Source organism: Mauremys mutica, chromosome 12, assembly GCF_020497125.1.
Source record: "Mauremys mutica isolate MM-2020 ecotype Southern chromosome 12, ASM2049712v1, whole genome shotgun sequence".
Classification (NCBI taxonomy): domain Eukaryota; kingdom Metazoa; phylum Chordata; order Testudines; family Geoemydidae; genus Mauremys; species Mauremys mutica.
This window is the reverse complement of record NC_059083.1, coordinates 29176236-29196528: the sequence shown is the minus strand read 5'-3', so window position 1 is coordinate 29196528 and position 20293 is coordinate 29176236. Positions and strand designations below refer to the sequence as shown.

The window sequence follows — 20293 nt, the reverse complement described above, 5'->3', positions numbered from 1 at the left end:
AGCTATTGTCAAAAGTTTGAGGGTGACTCTTCTCCTTCCTCATATTTTGGTGAGGATTCCATTGATAAAGGGATTGGCCTCAAATACCTGGTTGTAGGACTCTTCTACAGTGTAGTTTTCATCTTGGGTTGCCCGGTCCTAATTATATTAAAGCATGTACTTTAGTCTTTGTAATTATCTGTTAAAACTCTGTAGCTTTTTATGAAGGCAGGCGTAAAAGAAAAGTAGCTGCAATAGTTCCACAGTTAACTAACACTGAAAATGTACATAATTTAAATCAGACTCCTAATCTTAATTTTTGCTTAATAAATAAATCCATAAGAAAACTATGTTGGGAAACTGCTATAGGGAAGTGCACTTCTCCTATATAGGTCATAAGGATCCTATCTGTCTGAAACTGGCTGCTCTTTCTTTCTTTGATCTGCAGAGTGACTGATGCTTTTCAGACATCAGTTGTGGGTACAGAAGGGTTTCATTGCATCTTCTCTCTTGGCACCAGCTACTGTTCTCCCTTCTTGTTGTATTGATAGTGGGTGGGTGTGTCTCACCTTTCTTTAAAATCATATATGCTAGGGACAGTCTTGTCCTCTTCTCCTCTCCTGATGTCAGTGTAGATGCAGGCAGTGCAAAGTGTACTACAGTCATATAGTATCTCAAATGCAAAGCTGCATTTCAATGATCTGAGGTTTGAAGAACAATGTGGAACTAGCTGTTTTACGAGATGTCTCGATTTCATTCCTGTAGTAACAGAACTGGTGATAGGAAAGCAGGGAGAGAGAGAGGTGTGTGCTCTGCAAGGCTGCTGGCCACGGGGCCAATGGATGTGGGTGGGCTGGGTAGGATCTCGGGAGTCACGTCTCAGGGATCTGCCCACTCCCCAGCACTGCTCCAGCTCTGAGCTGTCTCCACTGCCTGGGACCTGTGTGGCCCCACCTGCCTCCCTGGGGGAAGAGCCACCTGGGACTGGTGCAGAGGCTGGGCCAGTCTCAGCCACTCACAGGGAACAGTCGGGGAGGGGGGAGGCTCAGCTGGGTCCTGAGAGAGCCTGGCCCGGGTAGGCTCTGCTCCTGCTCCAGCCTGGCTGCTTCCACCACTCCCAAGAGGCCAGAGTTATCCTGCCCCAGGACCAGCTCTGGCTGCGCTGCCACCTCAGCCTGGCAGCCTGACTGGGGGTTAGGGTGTAGGAGAGTAGGTCTCTAGTGGGTCTGGGTAGGTGCTGGGCACTGGGGGTGGGGAGATCTGTGTGTTGTGGGGCTGTTAGTGGGGAAGATGTGTGTGTGTGTGGGCGCTGGGAAGTGTGAGGGGTCTGTGCGGGGCACTGTGCAGTTGTGGTGGGGGGCACTGGGCAGTGAGGGGATCTGTAGGGGGGCTCTGGGTGGAAAGGGGCGGGGCACTGTGCAGTTGTGGGAGGGCTGTGGGGGGTCTTCAGCTGGGGGGCACTGGTCAGTGAGAGGATCTGTGGGGGGGTTCTGAGTGGGTGGGGGAGTGAACTGGGAGGGCACTGGGCAGGGGAGTTTGTGGGGGTCTCTGGATGGTGCAGCACTGGGCATAGCGAGTCAGAGGGGTGCTGGGCAGGGGGCTTGTGGAGGTCTCTGGGTGGTGTGGCACTGGGTGTAGGGAGCCAGGGGGGTGCTGGGCAGGGGGTAGCATGGTGCAGCATGGGCCCACCCACAAGGGGAAGAAGCACAATGGCAGTGCAGGGCTGGGCTGGACAGCGTGGGTCTGGCAGCTCCCGGTTTGTAAACAGGGCCCTTGTACTGGGCTGGGTGGAGTGGGGCTGTCCCTGCCGTGCCATGACTCATCTCCCATTGCCCCAAGTCAGCCCCTCGCTCTGAGGACTCTGCCCCCCTGCCCCATGTCCCCATTTCCCCCATGGGAACCCACAAATATGTTTAGCACCGGGCCCACAAAAGGTTAATCCAGCCCTGTTTGGGGTGCAGGCTCTGGGATGGAGTTGGTGGTGCAGGAGGGTTGCAGACTATGGGGAGTTTGAGTGAGGGGTGCAGGCTCTGACCTGGGGCAGGGGATTCGGGTACAGGAGGGGGTACAGACATTTGGGCTCTGGGAGGGAGTTACCAAATCAGCACGTTGTATAAGAGAAAGGAGCTGCAGTGATTTCATATAGACATAGAAACTGACAGAAGACACTTTTCCATAGTCAAAATGTGAGAGGCAGAGTTGGAGGAAGGGAGGGGGCGTCTGTACAATATTTCCCCGCATTCAGTCTCCTGGCAGGAGCAGTAACAGCCCCGCAGCACTTGTATAGGATCGAGAGGAGCTGCGGTGTCTGAGCTTTGACAGTCTGGGAATTGGGCTGCCTGTGCCTTTAAGACCCAGCCCCAGGAACCTGCCCCCTGCTCCGGGGCTGACACGCGGCAGAACTGAAAACAGCCTCTGGCCCCACCCAGCCCCGACACCCCCAGATCTGCGAGCACAACAGGTGGCTCATCCCGAGGGGCCACTGTGCCCCCCACCCCCTCCCTAAACGGGGGTTTTGTCCCCGCACAGGGTCTGGCAGCGTCTCCCCCCCCCGCCGGCTTAACCGCGGCTCCCCCCCCCCATTTTTCCCCTTCAGCCTCTCTCCTGCCGCTGCCGACAGCAGCTTGAACCCCTCTGGCCAGTAAATTTCTGTCCCCCGCTCAGACCCTGGCAGCCCCCCCGCTGCGATTTGCCCCCTTGAGCCTTTTAAACCCCCCCAAAGAGGAGGCAGCAAATCCTAAGTAGAAGTGAGGGCAGAGAGAGGGCAGCGGCGACAGCGAAGATTACTGGGCATGCTCAGTTCGGGTGCGCATGCTCAGTGCAGCGGCGACAGCGAAGGTTACTGGGCATGCTCAGTTCGGGTGCCCATGCTCAGTGCAGCCAAAGTAGCGAATCTGGAGCGGTTCATGTTTCTGTCCTTACACCTGCCCTGGGGGCAGCTGCACCAGGACAGTCCTGCCTGACCCCCGCCTGGACACGTGCTGTGTAGAAAGACCCTGAGTTTGAGTTTTTGTGATCTTGTTTGTATCCGTCCCACCTTTTCCTTCCCTTCCCTTCCCTTCCCTTCCTGCTCCTTTACACCCCTCTCCTGGCCTGTGTAGTTCCTGCTTCCTTCTTTCCTTATCTTTCTCCTGCTCCACCTCCCGGCCTCTCCTTTCTCTTCACCTCATTCTGCACCGGTGCAGCTGATAAGAGGTGGGACAGGGTCTGCCCATGATCAGCAAAACCATTTCTGCTGCAGAGAGAACAGAAGCCCAGAGATCCCAGCAGCCATGGCCTCAGCAACTCCGGTACGGGAAATCCAAGAGGAAACCTACTCTCCCATCTGCCTGGAATATCTGACGGACCCAGTGATCACAGAGTGCGGGCACAACTTCTGCCGAGGCTGCATCACTCAGCGCTGTGAGACATGGACAGAGCTGGGCTCTGACCCTTTGTGCTGCCCCAGCTGCAGAGTCCAAATCCGGAAAGGGTCTCTCCGGAATAACTATGAGCTAGGAAATAGAGTGGAAAAAATCAAACAACTGGATTTCAAACCAGGAAAAGAGACTCTGTGTGAGAGACACGGCAAAGCCCTGGATCTGTTCTGTGAAGAGGACGGGGAAGCCGTGTGTGTGGTTTGTGAGAGATCCCCCCAGCACAGATCTCACACGGTGCTGCTCATGGATGATGATGCCGAGAAATACAAGGTAGGACACACTCTGGATCCAGGTTAATTCAATCCTTCCCTTTTCAGACTCAGTCACTCAGAGCCACAGAATCTCCCAGCTTCCCAGATTTTCTCCCCTGTTCTCTGGCTCCACCTAAATCTCTGCCCTGCAGGCTCCTTCCTCTGGGCAGGTGCAGGGAGCCCTGGCCACAGATGGCACCCAGCCTGTCAACCCCACATTGTTCATTAGGGAGAGGTGGGCACTAGAGCTCTGTGTGAGGCACTTTCCTCGCACACAGGACTGAAGCAAGATGCAGGGAGGCACTGCCAGCAGGGCATTCACATGAGTCATGAACAAATCAGCCCCCACTCGGCTGCATGGAACAGACGGGCTCTGGAACAGAGAGGGCCAAGGGGTCATGGCTCTCCCACTTTTCCCCACAGCCCGGCTCCCTGCCTCTCCTCTTCCCCCTAAGGCCCCACCCAGGTTGGAAGCTGGAGCTCGGCCTGAGTAAGCCCAGGGAGCCCAGGCATCTGTGGGGAGCCGCAGACTCTTTACCTGCCCAGGGCAGGCTGAGGGTCCATGGCTCCCCACAGGTGCCAGTGCAGCTCTTCTTCTGACCCAGCTCCAGCTTCCAGCTTGGCCCGGGCGGGGGTTGGGACTCAGGAGCCAAAGAGCCACAGCCAGGCCATGGTAAGAGCTGTGCGCAGCTGCAGGGAGCCACAGACCCTCCACTTGTCCAGGGCAGGGAGCCTGGGGGTCAGGGACATGGGCTGGGGGCTGCTCTCGGATCCCCCCAACCCTGGGCAGATGGAGGGACCTGGGCTGCACAACTCAGCTCCAGCTTCTGGGTTGGCCGGGTACAGGGCCTTTGGGGAAGAGGCAGGCAGGGCAGGGCCACAGAGGGGGCAGGGCCTCATGGCACCTCCAATTTTAGGAAGAATCTTTCACCCCTGATGGAACATGTCTACAGGAGTGGGTTTAAGCACTGGTACTATGGGTTCTTCCCTAGGGACCCACCTCTGGAGTCACATGATTAAAACAGAACTTCAGGTTTCATAATAAAAAAATCCACAACAAAAAGTAATTTTCTAGCCCATAGGATTGAAAAGAAAAGTTTGAGTGAGTTATAACTTTCAAGCCTCACTGACAGAGTGCCGTGTGCCTGAGTCTGCAGAGAGCCTGAGCCAATAGCTCTGGGAAGAGGTAACTGCCCCACGGATCTCAATAGGGTGGTCACTCCAAGAACTACTGTTCTGGGGTCCTCGGCCACCTTGCCCCATGTGGTGGGGAAAGGGCTCAGCTGGCAGTGAGCCACTCTGCTGTTTTCTTCCTCCCTCCACGACCGACAGGGGCAGTGCTACTGCCAGGGGAAATGCTGCCTCCTTGCTGTTGGGTGTCCCTGCCACAGGCATCCCAATACATCTGGGGGCACATGCCTCCACCACATGTTGCCTCTTTAGCTTTGGGTAGACACGGAGCAGCAGGGGCTGTGACATCAGTGCCTTCTCCTGGTGGGGGAGGGACTGAGGTGGGCCTTAGTCCCTCCATCACCATGGGACCCTGCCCCCGATCCTCCTCTGCCCACTCCCCCTCCCCCTCCAAGAAGGCACCTAAGAGCTACCCAGGGAGACCAGGCCCTCCAGATGCCCTGGGCAGCACATGGGCCAGAGGCTGCTCTCAGGCCCTCCAGTCTCCCACCCAGGGCAAATGAAGGGTCCGAGGCTCCCCACAGTTGCCTGGGCTCCCTGAGGGGCTCTCACTGTGGCCTGGCTCTCATTTCCAGCCTGGCTGGGGGGAGGGCCCTTGGGAGAAAAGGAAGAGCAGGGGACAGGGCCACAGATCTGGTGCTTGTTGCCCTCCCACCTTCTACACAAGTTCCAACACTCCCGGGCAGGGCTGTCCCCAGCCATTTTGGTTCCCTACGCAGTCTTCCTGGGTGGGGGGGGGGGCTGTGTGGGCCCCAGGCCTCCGTGGGAGGGGCTGGCTTTGGGGGGGGGTCAAGGGGGAAACACCCCCCAGCACGGCCAGTGGAGCGGGTTGGGGCCGGGGTGCTCCACTTCCTGCCGCTGGGTGAGTGCAGGCCGCCCCCTGCTGCAGTCCTCAGGGGAGCTGGGGCAGGAAGAGGCAGAGCAGGGGTGGGGGCTTTGGGGAATGGGTGGAGTGGGGCGGCGCTAGAGCAGAGCAGGGGTGGGAAGAGGAGGCGCTGTGGCAGGGCCATGCTAAATAGGCTGGGCAGGGGCTGGAGCACCACGCAGCCGTGTTGGGCACCAGGAAATGTGGTGCCCCAAATTTCCTGGTGCCCTACACAGCTGCGTCCTTTGCATGTGGGTACAGACAGCCCTGCCCTTGGGCCCAAGATTGGCCGGGACTCAGTGGCCCTGTGTGTTAATCTGCCACTGGCCCTTAGTAAAGAGAAATGGTGCAACATAGAAACCTCAGGCCAAACAGGCAGCTGGTGAAGGAGATAGAAACAGCTGGGATTAGAGGCAGCGAAGGGAGCAGGAAGGCGGCGGGTGTGTGGGGAACACCAGGAGCCTCTGCAAACCTTCTGTGAAGAGTAGGGTGACCAGACGTCCCAATTTTATCGGGACTGTCCCGATATTTGCTTGTTTGTCCCGCGTCCCGACCAATGTTAGGTCGGGACACTGGACAAACAAGCAAAGGCTCCGGAGCCCGAAAGGGCTCGCGCCCTCCCCTGCCGGGCCCGACTCCGCACCCTCCTTCCCCCATTGGATCCCTCCCCAAATCCCCGCCCCCTCACTGCCCCATTGACTCCCTCCCCAAATCCCTGCCTCTTGCCAAGCACGCCATGCCCAGGAGACGCAGGGGAACACGGGGTCGGGGTGAGTGTGAGTCCGGCCTGGCACCTGGAGGGAGAGTAGGGGGGCGGCCCTTCTCCCTACCTGAACAGCGGGACTCGGGAGCAGCCACTGCTGCAGCTCCCACTGCCGCGGGGGGAGGACGTGACCAAGCACGTGGCGCCCGGGCCCGAACCTGGGCCTGCTGCGGGGACCCAGCAGCGCGCACGCTGCGCCCAGCCCCTGGCCAGTCGCGTCTGGGCTGGCTGCCCAGCTGGTGCAATCCCGCGGCGGAGGCATCGGCAGCCCAGCCCCGTTCGTTCCCCTGGGGGGGCTGGGGCCTGCTGCCCCTATTCCGGGGCCGCCCGCGGGATTGCACCAGCTGGGCAGCCAGCCCAGACGCGACTGGCCAGGGGCTGGGTCCCCGCAGCAGGCCCAGACTCGGGGGGTTCGTGGGCGCCAGAGCTGCAGCCGCCGAGCCTGGCCAGCGGCCGCTTCCTCCCTCCGCGGCAGGCCACCCCCTACCTGTACCGCGCCCGAGTCCTGCCTGCTCAGGGCCAGGCCGGACTCACACTCACCCCAGCCCCGCGGTCCCCTGAGTCTCCTGGGCCTCCCTCCAGCGCTTGCGAAGGGAGGAGGAATCGGGGTGGGGGATTTTTTTTTTTGCTCTGCCGCCATTTTTCCACCTCTGTCCCCCTCTCCCCCCCCCCGCGTCCCGATATTTGACCTGGGTGATCTGGTCACCCTAGTGAAGAGGATCAAACTTCTTCATGCCTGGTTTGAGACAGAGCTCACATGTTTCAGAGTAGTAGCCGTGTTAGTCTGTATTCAAAAAAAGAACGTGGAGTACTTGTGGCACCTTAGAGATGTCTACACTACCCACCGGATCAGCGGGTAGCGATCGGTTTATCGGGGATTGATATATCGCGTCTCATCTAGACGCGATATATCGATCCCTGAACGCGCTCCTTTCAACTCCGGAACTCCACCAGGGCGAGTGGCGGTAGCAGAGTCCACAGGGGGAACCACGGCCATCGATCCCGCGCTGTGAGGATGGGAGGTAAATCAAAATAAGATACTTTGACTTCAGCTAAGCTATTCCCGTAGCTGAAGTTGCATATCTCACATCAACTCCTCCCCCTGGTGTAGGCCTTAGAGACTAACACATTTATTTGGGCATAAGCTTTCAGGGGCTAGATGCATCGAGTGGAACATACAGTAGGAAGATGCATCGAGTGGAACATACAGTAGGAAGATTGTATATATATGATTGTATATACATATACGCACACTTCATCAGATGCATCGAGTGGAACATACAGTAGGAAGATTGTATATATATGATTGTATATACATATACGCACACAAAGAGAACATGAAAAGGTGGAGGTTGCCATACCAACTCCAAGGCCTGGTCTACACTCGGGGGGGGGGGGTGTTTCGATCTAAGGTACGCAACTTCAGCTACGCAAATAGCGTAGCTGAAGTCGAAGTACCTTAGTTCGAAGTACTTACCCGTCCTCACGGCGCGGGATCGACGTCCGCGGCTCCCCCGTCGACTCCACCATCGCCGTTCGCGGTGGTGGAGTTCCGGAGTTGGGAATAGAACTTAGGTCTCCCAAGTTGAGCAACCACACCACTAGGCCATGTTGCCACTCCAGCAGCAGCCCTGAGTAATGATGAAGTGAGGCCATTAAAAGGGACAGACGCCCTGATAAAACTCCCAGGCCAAGCAGGGAGACGAGGTTTCTGAGGTTTATCTCTTTGGTAGTTTGATCTTTCAAAATTAAATGTAGTGATTCACCACCATTTGTTCCCATTTTCCTGTTCTGTTCTGTAATACGAATGAATTAATAAATACCAGGCAAGCTTGGATAATTCAGGTCTTTCTCCAGTTACTAAAAAGACTGAACCTGAATTGGTAACAAGCCAGAATATGACACATCCCCAGTCTTCATTCTTAGATTTCTTTTCCTTGGTGACTCTAATGTCATGAACCTGTTAGGACCAACAGTTACATTGGATTTGTGTGGGAATATATCCCCCTACGCACCCCTCTCAAACTCGAAATAAAACGTCCCAAATCATCTCTGTTTCTACAGGAAAAAATCCAGGCTCATTTGAAGACTCTGAGGGAGGAGAGAGAAAAGCTGCTGGGATCTAAAGTGACTAGAGAGGAGAAAAGCCCAAAGTATCTGGTAGGTGCCTCTTGTTACTGATGTGCAAAGACTTGTGGTGAGAGGTCTGTTTGTAGGCAGATTCCTCTGTGGCATTGGTGAATGTGGGCATGTCTGTTTCTCCCTGATCATGGATTTTTCTCTGTTAGATTCATGTGCAGAATCTAGACTTCCTTCCATTCCAGTGAATGAATTAATTTCTAGCGGCTTTGCCTGTGTCTGTGTCATTTCTTGCATTATTAAATCATTTGATTTTCCTCCCCCACCCCCTGGGAACTTCTATCAGTGTAATGCTGATTCCTGACTCCTGCTGCTCAGGATCTTCATGCTCAGGGTTCATTGATAATGCAAAGTTTTAACCAGGTCAGATGTGAAAACATTCCTTTTTAGAGACACGGGGAGAAATGGAAAAAGGTGTGAGGGAAACTTTTTCCTGGTAACCACAGGATGGAGTCAAGTGTCAGAAACCTTAAGGGTTACAAAGAAGTTTTCCCTCCTGCACACTCAGCACTCAATGAAAGGATCCCATCCCCCCTCCAGGCTGCCTCCATGTCCCTGACCAGCCCTTTCCCTGTTGCTTTACAGAAACAGATAGAAAAGAAGAGGCAGCAAATTGTAGCTGATTTTCAGCAACTGCACCAATTCCTGGAGGAACAAGAGCAGCTCCTGCTGGCCCAGCTGGAAAAGCTGGAGGAGGAGATAACGAAGATACAGGATGAAAATATCACCAAAGTCTCTGAGGAAATTTCCCATCTCAGTAACCTGATCAGTGAGCTGGAGGGGAAGTGTCAGAAGCCAGCAAGTGAATTCCTGCAGGTGAGACTGAGTTAGAAATACTCCAGATCCCAACACAGGGACAGGAGAGCTCCTAAAACATGGGTACAAGTGTCCAGCAGTCAGAGATCACAGAGTAACTCCATGTGTGCATTATTGAAATGTGAATGACTATTGTTCATTGTAAAGTCGCAGACACATTGACACTAGAAATAGAAAAGACTCATTACCTTGGCTCTGGGACCAGGACAGAGCCTCTCTTCCCCATACTTGCAAAATCCCTTCTCTGGAATTTGAAGTGTGTGTCAGGTGGGCCTGAAATTCTCTCTCTTTCTCTCCAGGACATCAGAAGCACCTTGTCCAGGTATGTGTCTCTTTCTCACTCCCCCTTACACTTCACAATGCTGGGAAAGAGCTTGCACCACATCTCCACAGGAATCTACAGCATAAGAATGGCCATACTGGGTCAGATCAAAGGTCCACGTAGCCCAGCAGCCTGTCTTCTGATGGTGCTCAGTGTCAGGTGTCCCAGAGGGAATGAACAGAACAGGGAATCACCAAGTGATCCATCCCCTGTTGCTTATTCCCAGCTTCTGGCAAACAGGCCAGGGACACCATCCCTGCCAAAATGTGTGGGGAAGGTCATGTGTTGGACACAAAATTCTCAAATGAACTTTATCCTGATGTTTTCACCCTTTTATAGAAGACTCTGGAATTCTCCATTCAGTGGGAAGGACTGACCTCAAGTATTTCCTTGAGATGTCACGTCCCTGGGGGACTGGCTGCATCAGGATTGTGGGGATGGAATATGGGCCTGTCACTGCTGGGTCCTGGTCACTATTCAGCCCAGGGCAGTAGTTTTCAAGAGCCTTTCCCCATCTCAGGGCTGTTTGGAGACCTGTGTGGAATGAGCTGGGGAAGGGGTAGTTGGTGTCTCAGTCTAGTTCCTAGAGGCAGATTTCTACAGCACTTCACCTGGGAACCTCCTGTCCCTCAGAGCATGGAGGCCAAGGAGCGAATTGGCCATGGAGACTCAATTCCCCTTTTATCCCCAGAGCTGGTCTCTCCAGGCCAGAGTTAAATGGGATCTTCAGAGTGAAGGTTTGACTGGCAGAGCGTGAACTACACCTGCTCTGAGGCTGGGAGAAGCAGAGGAATTCTAACTCCAGGCCCATTAGAGCAGCAACTTTCACTGACAACAAATTATAAAGTGTCACTAAGTAAAATGTAACCATGTGAAACTGTTTCTCTCCAGGTGTGAGAAGGTGAAGTTCCAGCAGCCAGAGGAGATTTCTCCTGAACTGGAAAAGAGACTCAGCGATTTGTCCCAGAAAACTCTTGCTCTCATGGAGCCTCTGAGGAAGTTCAAAGGTACCTAGAAGGGATCTAGAGTGGAAATTGGGAAAAGCTTTTGTGGCTGTGGGAGGAGAATGGCTCTTGGCAATTGGTTCATAGTTAGATGATGCTTCTCTTTAATTCTTGGGTGAGAATGTCACACACTTGGGGTCCAAGTCACCCTGATTGATTGATTCAAACCTTTGTTTCTACCAAAAGCCTGCCTTGCCATTACAGTTACTCTTAAAGTAAGAAATGACAGACATACAGAAAGAAGAACTAGCCAATTATCTTCTCCTGGGCCATAGGCAGGTCACAGTGAATTTCTCCTATGAAGCTCCGAGAACCCCTTACAATGTCTGACATATTATACGTGTCCAAATGATGTATGTATTAGTTCTTTTCCAATCATCTTTGAGTGTTATCAATATTAAATAGCGTATATAGCTCATACAATACACATACATGAACTTCCTAATTGGCAGGTCTTTGGATGTCCAAGCTATGTTCATGTTGTTGTTCTCTTTTCTGATTGAAATATTATTAAGATTCAGATTTCAGCTCAGATTTTTTTAGTAAAAATCACAGAAAGGTCCCGAACAATAAACAAAACTTCACGGAAGCCTGTGACCTGTCCGTGATTTTTACTAAAAATATCCCTGACAAAATAGGGAAGAAGGAGGGTCCAGCACCCACAGTGACTGGGGACTCTGGGGTCCCCTACCCCTCCCCACCCCCCACAGCAGTTGGGAGCTCCGAGGCATCTGCTGCAGCTGGGAACTGCTGAGGGCCCGCTGCCAGCAGCAGCTGAGAGCTGCAAGGCTCCCTGCTGATCTCCATGACATAATAATCCTTATTTCTTACCACTGATTATGCCCAGGTCACTTTCAAGCTTGTCTCCATATCGCAGTTTTTGGACTTTGCTAACTGCTCCTGGACAGTACATTTTGGGGGTGTTGTCTTTAACCTCTTTGTGTGATCAAAACATCTTTGTCCTACAGAGCAACTTATGAACACATCGCTTCATAACAAGGTCACTTAAGGCAACACTTCCCTTACATCCAGAAAACTGCTCACCAGGCCAAAGCCGAGTCAGTCAGTGCAAACACACAATCGTGGTCTGTCCAAACTGCTGCATAAGAAATTACCCTTTTAGCATTCTCAATACTTAGCATAACAAACAGTGGAAAGCAGACAAATGGAGCAGATGTAGCAGGGGCCCAGGAGTCGGGATGGCTCACATGAATTCATGATTTATTGAAAGTCAGAACATTCGGGCCCCAATTTAGCAAAATGGACTAATTTGGGGCAGCTACGTTTCTCTGCCCCATCTAGAGAGCTGCAGGTGGAGTCAATGCAGGTGCCCCACTCCTCTGAGAACCAGGCCCTAGGGCCTAAAAGTCGCCATCCAAGATATAGACCAGAAATGAGAGGCCGTCTGTTAAAGCTGGATCCAGCCCATCACTCTGCTCTGGTACTGGATGGCAGCTTTGCTGAGCCAATGGGCTTTGGGGAAGGAGAAAGCTCCTCCCACACAGTGAGGAATCCTCCAGCCATGGGTGGCAGGTATCGAACGCAAGGGAAGGCATCGCTTCCCCAAAAAGACATGGGTGGCCCCGCACACACTGCACCCCAGCTCAGGCCCCCTCCTAGCTATGTGCAGCAGGCTGCTCTTCGCCCCTCACTGAGCCTGGCGGCTGCAGAGGGAGGAGTGGCCGGGGTCGGGTCTGGCAGCGCGGCCCCTGCTTCCCAGCCCCCTGGTGCTCTGTGACTGGGAAGGCTGGAGCTGGCCGACACTCCATGGGCTGAGTGTGCTGGGCAGGAGCTAGCGGCTACAATGGGTCTGGGTGGGCTCCAGTGGGCATGGAAGTAGCTTCAGTAGAAAGGACAGGACTTGCGGGGGGGACGACTGGCCTCCCCAAACCAGCCATTCACCCACCTGCCATGTCTCCAGCAAAGGAGCCCCTTGTGCTTCCTCCCCAGCAGCTGCAGGCACAAGGCGTGTTCCTGAGAGGGCTGGGAATGGGGTGGGGGTGGTGAGGGCGGGTGGAAGAAGGAGCAGGTGGATGAGGGACAGAGGGCCATGGGCCGTGTAAAGCTGGGCCTCTGACACTCTGCACGCTGGGCAAGACACACGGGGGCCATTGTCACAGGGATGTAGCTCTGGCTGGTTCAGAACTTCCTCTGCCTGTGCCAAGGTCTGCACCAGCCCCTGCAGCCACTGAATAGCAGAGTCACAAATGGCCCCTCCCCTCTCTCCTTTTGCCAGCATTGGGGTGAATCTGGCCCATAGAGTCAACCTTCCCCTGCCTCAGTTTCCACATTTATGAAATGATTTTATTATTATTCCTATATCTGCCTGTGGAGGGTGGGGGCCCCTTCATGTTGCTCTCTGTAGTGTCAAAGGGACTCAAGTGGGTAAAGTTATTTTTATGCCAAAGTCTTTGTATGATCTGAGTCTAGGTTATGACAAAAGGCAGTGAGTGAATGAGACAAACCAACTGGAGTCTGAAGGGTGGGAGGGGATGAGGAGGGGAAAAGTAAATCTCAGTTGCAGATTGTCTGTCCTGGGATGGTTGTGAGGCTGCAAGGATGTTGGTTCCATTGCTGGGAGATGCCTGAATGAGAGAGGAAAGAGACGGTTTCAGACCTTTCTATATTAAATAACTGAATGTCTCTGTCTGTTTCTCTGTCATAATTATAAAAGTTACAGAGTGGGGACGCTGTTATAAGTATGAAAGTCTGAAATCTCACCTCTCTTATCCTTTCCCCCTCCAGACACTCTGCCGTCTGCACCGGAGAGAAAAAGCAGGGAACCCCTAGGAGCCCCCAGACTGGGTGAGTTTGCAGGTGGAGATTGTCTTTAAATTATGAGAAAATTCCAGAGAAAACATCTTCATGAGATTGTAGCTAAAGTTACCAACCAAACTGACAGCGATCACGACACACACAGCCCTAAAAATAACAGATTCAGTGGATCCAGGAGCCCATGTCCCCCCCACCCCCCCACTCCCAGCCACACACACACTTTTAAAAGTGGGATGTTCAGGACACTTTTTGACATGGGCATAGTTTGAGGGCAGGGTGCCACGTTCCCCTTCCCCCTGCACTGCACTGCAAGCCCCGGGCAGGCATGGAGTGTCATGAACAGTGTCTGTGCTTTGGGCAGGGCAACTGATCAGCTCCTCCCTGTGTAGCGCAGCCCCTGCCCGCGGCGCCAGCCTCTTTCCAGTCCTGGCCCCTCTCAAAGGCCCCACCCCTGCTCCTCTTTCCCAGAGGCCCTGCCCCCTGGCCAGGCCTGAAGCCAGAACCGGGGCCACCACCCAGGTAGGCCAGGCTGCATTGGGGGGCCCTGTATCCTCCACCTCCCCAGGATGCCACATCCTGGAGAGCGGGCACATGGGCCGGAGGCTGCTCTCACAGCCCCCCGTACCCATGTCCAGGGCAGGTGGAGTGTCAGGGGCTCTCCATAGTGGGCAAGTCTCCCAGCCTGTCCAGGGGACACGGCCTCGGTCCGGGCCATGGAGGGGGCGGGGACACACAAACAGTCCTGACACCACCCTTAATGCTGAGTTCATGCCCATTCTGATGACCAGAAACATTCTTAACAGAGTCGCCCCTGAACAGAGCTCTCTGCCACATCCCTCAGCTTCACCTGGTGCAGGGGGTCTCCCCCATTGCTCTTCTCCAACATCCTGCCTTTCCTTTGGGCGGGGCTGGGCTCTCCCATTGGAGCTGCTCACTGCTTCCTGGATTGGGGAGATGCTCTTCCTGTGATGTTGGCAGCTCCTCCCTTCTCTCTGGGCAGGGGATGGGGTTACCCCAACCAATCCTTCCTCCTCCTCTCTGGTGATAAGTGGCACTTACGCAACACTGCACCTTCCTCTATGTTCCCTGGCCTGGGAGTGGAGGCTGCATTAGGGGAGGGAGTTTCTCGCTCAGTTTTTTAACTCCTCCATAAAAGCTTCCGACACCTTCCTGGCTATGCCTCTGCCACTGGGAATGGAGCAGTCCCAAGAGGGGGAGCAGGGAGCTGAAGCTTTTGCAGGCAAAAGAGAAACTAATGAAGTTGGTTGTATTACATAGACTGAGGAACTGCAGTGACATCTCTGCTCAGTCTCAGGTACCCAGGACAGAGGCAGCTCCCTGGGATCCAGGCCTGTCCCAGCCAGGACAGGGCTGCTGGGGGGTGTGAAAAATGGTCCCAGCCTCCCCCAGGGCTGAGCCCTGCCCCTAATGCTCTGATTCTGTCTCCCCAGTGCATGTGACTCTGGATCCAGACACGGCTCATCCCATCCTCGTCCTGTCTGAGGATCGGAAAAGTGTGAGACGGAGAGACAGACGGCAGCGACTGCCTGACAACCCTGAGAGATTTGACACTGTGTTCTGTGTGCTGGGCTGTGAGGGATTCACCTCGGGGAGACATTGCTGGGAGGTGGAAGTGGGGGATGAGGAGTTCTGGGCTGTGGGGGTGGCCAGAGAGTCTGTGGGGAGGAAGGGATGGATCAGCCCTAGCCCTAAGGGGGGGATCTGGGCTGTGGAGCAGTGCTGGGGTCGGTTGCAGGCTTTCACCTCCCCTCGCACCCGCCTGCCCCTGATCTGGGCCTCCAGCAGGATCCGGGTTTGTCTGGACTGTGACCGGGGGCAGGTGACATTTATCGATGCTGGTGACGGGGCCCCGATCTTCACTTTCCCGCCGGGCTCCGTCCCTGGGGAGAGAATCCGACCCTGGCTCTGGGTGGGGCGGGGATCCCGGCTCAGCCTGTGTCCCTGAGACACACAGCAGAGGCAGGAACCGGAAATCAGCCTCTCTAGCCTGAGGGACCCCAGTCTCTATGACCTTGGAGGACTCCCATCTACCCAGCCCTCAGCACCTCATCTATGTCCCCTGCAAGATCCTCCCCCTCCCCCTCTGGGGCTGCAGGTTGGGCAGAGATGGGGGGCTGGGTAGAGGGCAAAACTAACAGCTGGGATGGGGGTGGGAGGGACAGAGCATGAATCAATCAGGGTTCGGGGGGTTGGGGAGAAGCAGCAGCAGGGGGGAGCGTTTTGTACAGATCTGTGGGATTAGATCTCACTAGGATCAGGGCCGGCTCTAACATTTTTGCCGCCCCAAGCAAAAAAAAAATAGCACCGCCCGACCTCTCCCTGAGCGTCATACCGCCCGAGTCCCCGCAGCCCCCAGCGCCACGTCGGGCCACCCAAATCCCCGCCCCCCCCCCCCGAGCATCGCGTCGGGACGCCCAAGTCCCCACCCCCCACCAGCGCCGCCTGGCCAAACCACAAACAACAAAAACAAACCCCGATTGCCACCCCCTCCCGAAGTGCCGCCCCAGGCACGTGCTTGGTAGGCTGGTGCCTGGAGCTGGCCCTGCCCAGGATCAGCACGAGGGGAAGGGGTAAGATCAGGGAAAGAAGAGAGCAGCCGAGGGTGATGATCTGTGATAGGGAGGAGAGAGACAGGGAAATAAAGAGGGATGGAAAGTGGGGCTAGAACAATGATGACTAGAAAAGGACAGTACGAAAGGAAAGGAAATGTGAGCGGGACGGGGAGATTTATTACATGTTACTGAAAGTGAGACTGTAACTCATTAATTCCCTATATTAATTCCTGGCCATTGGTGCAATTTTAGTGCCATAAAGAAAACTGTTCTCAGTAGCTGGGGATCTCCTGGCCGTGCTGCAGTTATTAAGGCTCCTTCTCAGCTCCTTTTACTTTGCTACTTTCCAGCTACTTACTGTAAATAAAACACTACAAACAATTCTTCTTCTTTGTTCCACTTTACTGTCCCAGCTGCAGGTGCTGGGGGCAGCATCATGGGATTTGCTTCCCGACTTGGTTGTGTCCCCCCAGCACCCACAGGGAATCAGGGCCGGCTTTAGGAAGTGCGGGGCCCAATTTGAACATTTTCGGCAGGGCCCCGGCAGGGGTGACTAAAAACAAAATCACATTTAAAAAACCTTTTCATTTCCTCCATGTATTATTTACTTTCCATAACTATATAAATAATAATAAAATGATATATTACGTACATTGCTGGCTGGAGGCAGGGCAGGGGCTGACTGGAGGTAGGGTCTGGCTGGAGGCAGGGCAAGGGGTATGGGGCTGGCTGCGGGCAGAGCAGGGGGTGCGGGGCTGGAGGCAAGGCAGGGGGTGCAGCAGGGTCTGATGTGGGCAGGGGGTGCAGGGCTGGCTGGAGACGGGCTGGCTGCGGGCAGGGCAGAGGGTGCGGAGTGCGGGGCTGATGCGGGCAGAGGGTGCAGCAAGGGTTGGCTGTGGGCAGGGCAGGGATTCCCCTGCTTCTACCATCCCGGCCCTTTAAATAGCTGCCAGAGCCCTGGGGAAGCAGCGGAGCTCTCATGGCTATTTAAAGGACCAGAACGGCAGAGGCAGCTGGAGCCTCAGCCCTTTAAATAGCCCTCAGAGCCCCCCACTACCCCAGGGCTCCGGCAGCTATTTAAAGGGTCCCGGGCTCCTCTCCTTCTATCGCCCCGGCCCTTTAAATAGCTGAGGGAGCCCTGGAGAAGTGGCGGGGCTCCAGCGGCTATTTAAAGGGCTGGGGGTGGGGTGGGGTGGGGGAGAAGCAACGGGAGCCCCGGACATTTTAAATAGCCCCCAGAGCCCCACAGCCCTACCCCAGGGCTCCAGCAGTGGGGCTCTGGTGGCAATTTAAAGAGTCTGGGGCTCCAGCCTCTGCTGGGAGTCCCAGGCCCATTAAATTGCCCCCTGGGGAAGCCGGACTGCCCCGTTATGGCGTACCAGCGGTGGCAAGGGTGTGGGGCCCTCTTAGGCGCAGGGCCTGATTCAGGGGAATTGGCTGAATCAGCCTAAAGCCGGCCCTGCAGGGAATATTGAACCTCTAGAAGGAGAGTTTGGGTTTTGCTGTGATGTGCATAAGCACTGACTCCGTGTGTGCTCCGGGCCTGGAGCACCCACGGAAAAAAATTGGTGGGTGCTCAGCACCCACCGGCAGCTCCCCATGGCCCCACCCCCCTACTCCAGCTTACCTTCGTCTCCTCTGCGAGCGCGTCACCACGTCCTGCTTCTCCCCCTCCCTCCCAGTGCTTGTGCTGTGACACAGCTGATTCACGGGGCAGGGAGGGAGTGGGAACGTGGTGCGCTGGGGGAAGAGGCGAGGCCGGGGCGGGGATTTGGGGAAGGGATCCAATAGGTGCAGGGAGGGGGCGGAGTTAGAGCAGGGACTTTGGGGATGGGATTGGATAGGGGGCAGGGCCAGGGATGCGGTGGAGTCAGGGGGGCCGGGGCGGGGAAAGTTGTTGGTGGGGTGCAGGCACTCACCAGCGCCGTGAAAGTTGGTGCCTATTGTGATGTGTCACTCTCCAGCCTGTGCTCTGTCCCTGTCCTGTGCACACCCCTGTCAATCAGGAATTGCTCAGCTGTGCTCTGCGGAGCGGTGACTGGTTGCACAGGGTGTAATCCATGAAGGGACTCGGGTGTTGCAATGCTGAGTGTTACAGGGCCTAATTTTTAGGCAGCTAGAAAATCACAGGAACAGCAGCGCTATGACCCTCAGAGCTGAGTCAGGTGTGTAAACTCCCTAGACAATCTATGGGCAACACAGGCACCTTACAATGCGTTACATGAAAGCCCCCCTCAGTAGGCGGGGAGCCCTGTCAGCTGGCCAATGGGAGATGCCAACAAGAGGGGAATGGGTGTCCTAAGCCACACCCCTCTCACAGATAGGTGCCTAAATCTGGGCTGCACAGGGGTGTGTGTCTCTGCTTCGCAATCCACAAACAGGAACCCACCACCTGACGTCCGGGGCCTCCAGTCGCAGCGACTGCCAGTGCCTGGTAGTGGTGGCAGCAGCTGGGAGCCCCAGGCCCTTTGAAATCGCCCCAGCAGGCTGCAGGGCTCCTAGGTGCACGCGCTGGATGGGTGCAGTGGCAGATTAGGGGAAGGAGAAGCCCCGGACCCCAGCAGGAGCCACACTGGATGAGGTGGGCGGTGAGAAGAAGCCCATGACCCCAGCAGATGTGGAGCTGAAGTCCTGACCTCCCTCTGTGCAGAGCTGGCTTGAGCCCCTTCCTTTCCCGTGACCCCTGCACGGAGCTGGCTGTCACTGTCAGGCTGTGGAGTAATTCAGCCCAAATCTACTTACCTTGGTATCATTATTTCCCTCATCACCACACAGCTATGAACAGATTTAACCTAGGAGGCAGGGTCAGCATTAGCTCCATGTGGCAGGTGGGATCTAGGGTACACAGAGGTGAAGTAACTTTCCCAAGGCTAAGCAGTGAGTCAGTGGCAGAGCAGAGAAGCAAACCCAGCACACCTGAGCCCCAGGCCTCTTCCTGAATCACTGGGCCACCCTTCCTCCCCAAGGAAAGGGAATCTCCTCTGCCACTTTGAGTGTGTTGTTGGGAGCAGGCACTAGACAGAGCCCCCAGGAGGTGGGGAGCAGAGAGAGATGGGTAAAAGGACACGGGTGGGAAGCAAGAAGGGGCAAACATCAGGAAGGGGAGCAAGGACTTAGAGAAGAAACAAGAGGGAGGGAAAGGGCAGGGAGAGCGATAGGAAAGGAGAGGAGAAAAGAGGAAGGAGCGGGGGAAAGACTCCCCACTGCTTGTCCCATTCACCTTCTTCCCACAGCCATCAGTGGTCCTCAGCTCCCAAACAGGCACTAAGCAGGAGTAAAGCACAGAGTGAACACAGTGTCTTTACACAGGGGTGTCAGCGGTGATGAGCTGCCAAAATCTTAACAACCGGTTCCCTCCTCACCCCACGAGGGGGTCGGGCCTGCCCCTGGGACTCCTGCTCCATCCAACCCCCCGCATTCCTTGACGCCCCCCCCCAGGACCCTTGCACCATCCACCCCCCTTCCCTGTCCCCTGACTGCTCCCCGCCACCCCATCCAACCCCTCCTCTCATTCCTGATGGCCCCCCGGGACCCCTGCCCCATCCAACCACCCCTGACTGCCCCTGGAACCTCTGCCCCTGACTGCCTCCCACTGCCCCATCCAACCCCTGCTCCTTCCTGACTGTCCCCCTGGGACCCTTGTACTCATTCAATCCCCCTGTTCCCTGTCCTCTGACCGCCCTGACCCCTATCCACACCCCCCACCACCCCGAACTCCCCTGCCCTCTATCCAACACCCCCTCCCTGATCCCTGCCCCCTTACTGCGCTGCCTGGAGGTGGCTGGTGGAGCTACAGCCACGCCGCTCGGCTGGAGCCAGGCCAGGCTGCATGGCTGGAGCTGGGCAGAGCCGGGCCACACCGCAGGAGCTGGGCCGGGCCAGGCTGGGCTGCGCACCTGAAGCTGGGCCGGGCCGCCACCTTGCAGCGCCTGGAGCTGAGTCACGTCGCTCGGCTGGATCCAGGCCATGCAGCACCTGGCTCCAGTCGGGCCACGCTGCCACCTTGCAGCACCTGGAGCACCGGGTCAGGCTGAGCTTGCAGCTCGTCGCCCAGAGCATGCGCCAGCGGCGGGGCGAGCTGAAGTTGCAGGGGATGGGGAACAGCCGGGGACTAGCCTCCCTGGCCGGGAGTTCAGGGGCCGGGCAGGAGGGTCTCGTGGGCCACCGTAGTGGGTGCCCACCCAGCCCCGCCCCAA

The 20293-nt window shown here is 55.8% G+C and overlaps 1 protein-coding gene across 2 annotated transcripts in view; it reads left to right on the top strand.

Annotated features, from left to right (window-relative positions):
* Nucleotides 1-2646: 2646 nt before the first annotated feature.
* Nucleotides 2647-20293, top strand: part of LOC123346116 (tripartite motif-containing protein 10-like) — a 38586-nt gene continuing 20939 nt past the window's right edge. The window contains exons 1-5 of one of the 2 annotated variants that reach the window (XM_044983342.1): nucleotides 2647-3668; nucleotides 8533-8628; nucleotides 9193-9423; nucleotides 9723-9745; nucleotides 10637-11582. In XM_044983342.1, the coding sequence (XP_044839277.1) occupies nucleotides 3252-3668; nucleotides 8533-8628; nucleotides 9193-9423; nucleotides 9723-9745; nucleotides 10637-10760 (891 nt within the window). In that variant the 5' untranslated portion in view covers nucleotides 2647-3251 and the 3' untranslated portion in view covers nucleotides 10761-11582. Of the gene's footprint in view, nucleotides 3669-8532; nucleotides 8629-9192; nucleotides 9424-9722; nucleotides 9746-10636; nucleotides 11583-20293 lie in introns of those variants that run through there. The other variant, XM_044983341.1, reaches the window with a different exon arrangement.